The following is a 1,802-nucleotide window of genomic DNA, read 5'->3' on the forward strand; positions in this document are numbered from 1 at the left end:
TCTCCGGGCCCTGCTCCCCCCCGGTCCCCGGCCCCCGCCCCGGTCCCCGCCGGTACCTCCGCGGGAGGCCGCGCGGCGAGCTCCACTGGGCCTGCTTGGCGCTGCAGAGCCCGGCGTGCGCGAAGTAGCGGCTGGCCCGCTCCCACTGCAGGCGGCTGCGCGCCGCCAGCTCGCGCTGCCGCGCCCGCTGCCCCTCCAGGGCCCGGCCCGCCGGCGGCAGCGCCATGCCGGGGCCGCGCGCCGCCGCCACGGCAACGCTTCCGGCGCCGCTACGGGCGCCGCCGAGGGACAAGCGCGGCCGCCGCGCGGAGCGCCGCTCCGCGGGCCGCCCGGCACCCTGCGGCCCGGCCTGCGGGAGCGGCCACGCAGAACGAGGGAATCCAGCCCAAAACCGGCCCGGTCCCTGCCAGCGGGCGCCGGCAGACGCGGCCCGGCCCGGCAGCTCGTCGCGCGCGAGCTCTGTGGCGTTTCCGAGCACCTCTGAGCCGTGTCAGCGCTCCGACCCCGAGAAAAAGTGATTTAAAGGAGCGTTTGAGATGCCGGAGGCGCTTGCTGCTATCTTGGGCATTTATTGTGCCTTAAAACCTTACACCGCCTTAAAGCTTCCAGCAGTTTAAGTATTTATTGTGCTGTAAATATTTCATGCAGGTTAAAGGTTTATGTTTCCGTCAGGCTCAGAACTGGCACCAGCTCAGTGCCACCTGCAGAACTTCATTCCATCTTCTGAGACACAAAAGAGTCATTAAGGGAAAAAAAAATGATAAAATTTATTATTAACTGGAAATGTTTGAATCGCAGGTTAGGGAGAAACAGAGGAGTTTGGGCTGCAGCCCGTGGAGCCCGTGTGTCACCTCTCGAGCCCCGGGACTCTGCCCTTGGTGGCGTTACTGTGCCAACACCCTCCGCGCACTCCTCCTAGCTTTTTTTCTTTTTCTCCTCATGATAACGTCTCCTAAGACAAATGAACAAAGACCAGTATGCTCCCACGACTTCAAGAAGGGTGCCGTAAGAAACACCTGGGCTCCTGTCCTTGACGAATGCCCTCCCCAAATCTATTCTTACCRGATTTTGGTTTTCTGCATTTCTAACCGTCCGTCCTCTCTCCACTTTCATTTCCTGATGTTCTTTTCTCGCTTCAACAGTGGAGAGGAAGTAACTGGGTGAACTCAGACCTCTCTGGGCAAGAATTTGATGTGATTTTTCCATCCTCAACTTTTGGGAGAGATACTTAATCACATGTGCGTTAGGGTTTAGGTTTGTTTGTTTATTTGGCGTATGCCAGATCTCGCAGAGACACTGAGCTACGTGCTAATCGAACCATCTGGCCTACATAAAAAATTTATCTACGCTAAATAATTAAAAACAACTAGATGAGAAGGCTTCATTAAGGCCAGGAAAGGAACGTCTGGTGTGGGGCCAACAGAGGATAAATAAAGATGAGCAACCGGCTCTGCCAACGCACGTTGCCAGGGTGATATCCTGATTTCCACGCGCCGGCGGGGCGGCGCGCGCCTTCCTGCAGGCCGGAGGGGGCTGGCAGGGGCCCGGGCCGTGCGATCCGAGCGGGGCCAGGCGGGAGGAGAACCCAGGCCGGGCCTAGAGGGGCGCGGGGGGCCCGAGGCCTGTGGGGCCCGAGGGGCGCGGGGGGCCCGAGGGGCGCGGGGCCCGTGGGGCTGCGGGCACCCAGGGGGCCTGAAGGGCGCGGGGGGCCCGGGGCCTCAGGGGCCCGTGGGGCTGCGGACACCCAGGGGGCCCGAGGGGCGCGGGGGGCCCGAGGCCTGAGGGGCCCGTGGAGCTGCGGA

The 1,802-nt window shown here is 62.1% G+C and overlaps 2 protein-coding genes across 2 annotated transcripts in view; one reads left to right on the forward strand and one right to left on the reverse strand.

Annotated features, from left to right (window-relative positions):
- The window catches only part of TCHP (trichoplein keratin filament binding), a 6,905-nt gene extending 6,672 nt beyond the window's left edge, over positions 1 to 233 (reverse strand). The window contains exon 1 of the mRNA XM_085310279.1: positions 57 to 233. Within this exon, the coding sequence (XP_085166405.1) occupies positions 57 to 226 (170 nt within the window). The 5' untranslated portion in view covers positions 227 to 233. The remainder of the gene's footprint in view (positions 1 to 56) is intronic.
- A 744-nt stretch (positions 234 to 977) lies between these two features.
- Positions 978 to 1,802, forward strand: part of GLTP (glycolipid transfer protein) — a 6,249-nt gene continuing 5,424 nt past the window's right edge. The window contains exon 1 of the mRNA XM_085310280.1: positions 978 to 1,005. Coding sequence (XP_085166406.1) covers positions 978 to 1,005 — 28 coding nt within the window. The remainder of the gene's footprint in view (positions 1,006 to 1,802) is intronic.

Source organism: Rhea americana, unplaced genomic scaffold (assembly GCF_003343005.1).
Source record: "Rhea americana isolate MKP2758 unplaced genomic scaffold, rheAme1 scaffold_315, whole genome shotgun sequence".
Taxonomy (NCBI): domain Eukaryota; kingdom Metazoa; phylum Chordata; class Aves; order Rheiformes; family Rheidae; genus Rhea; species Rhea americana.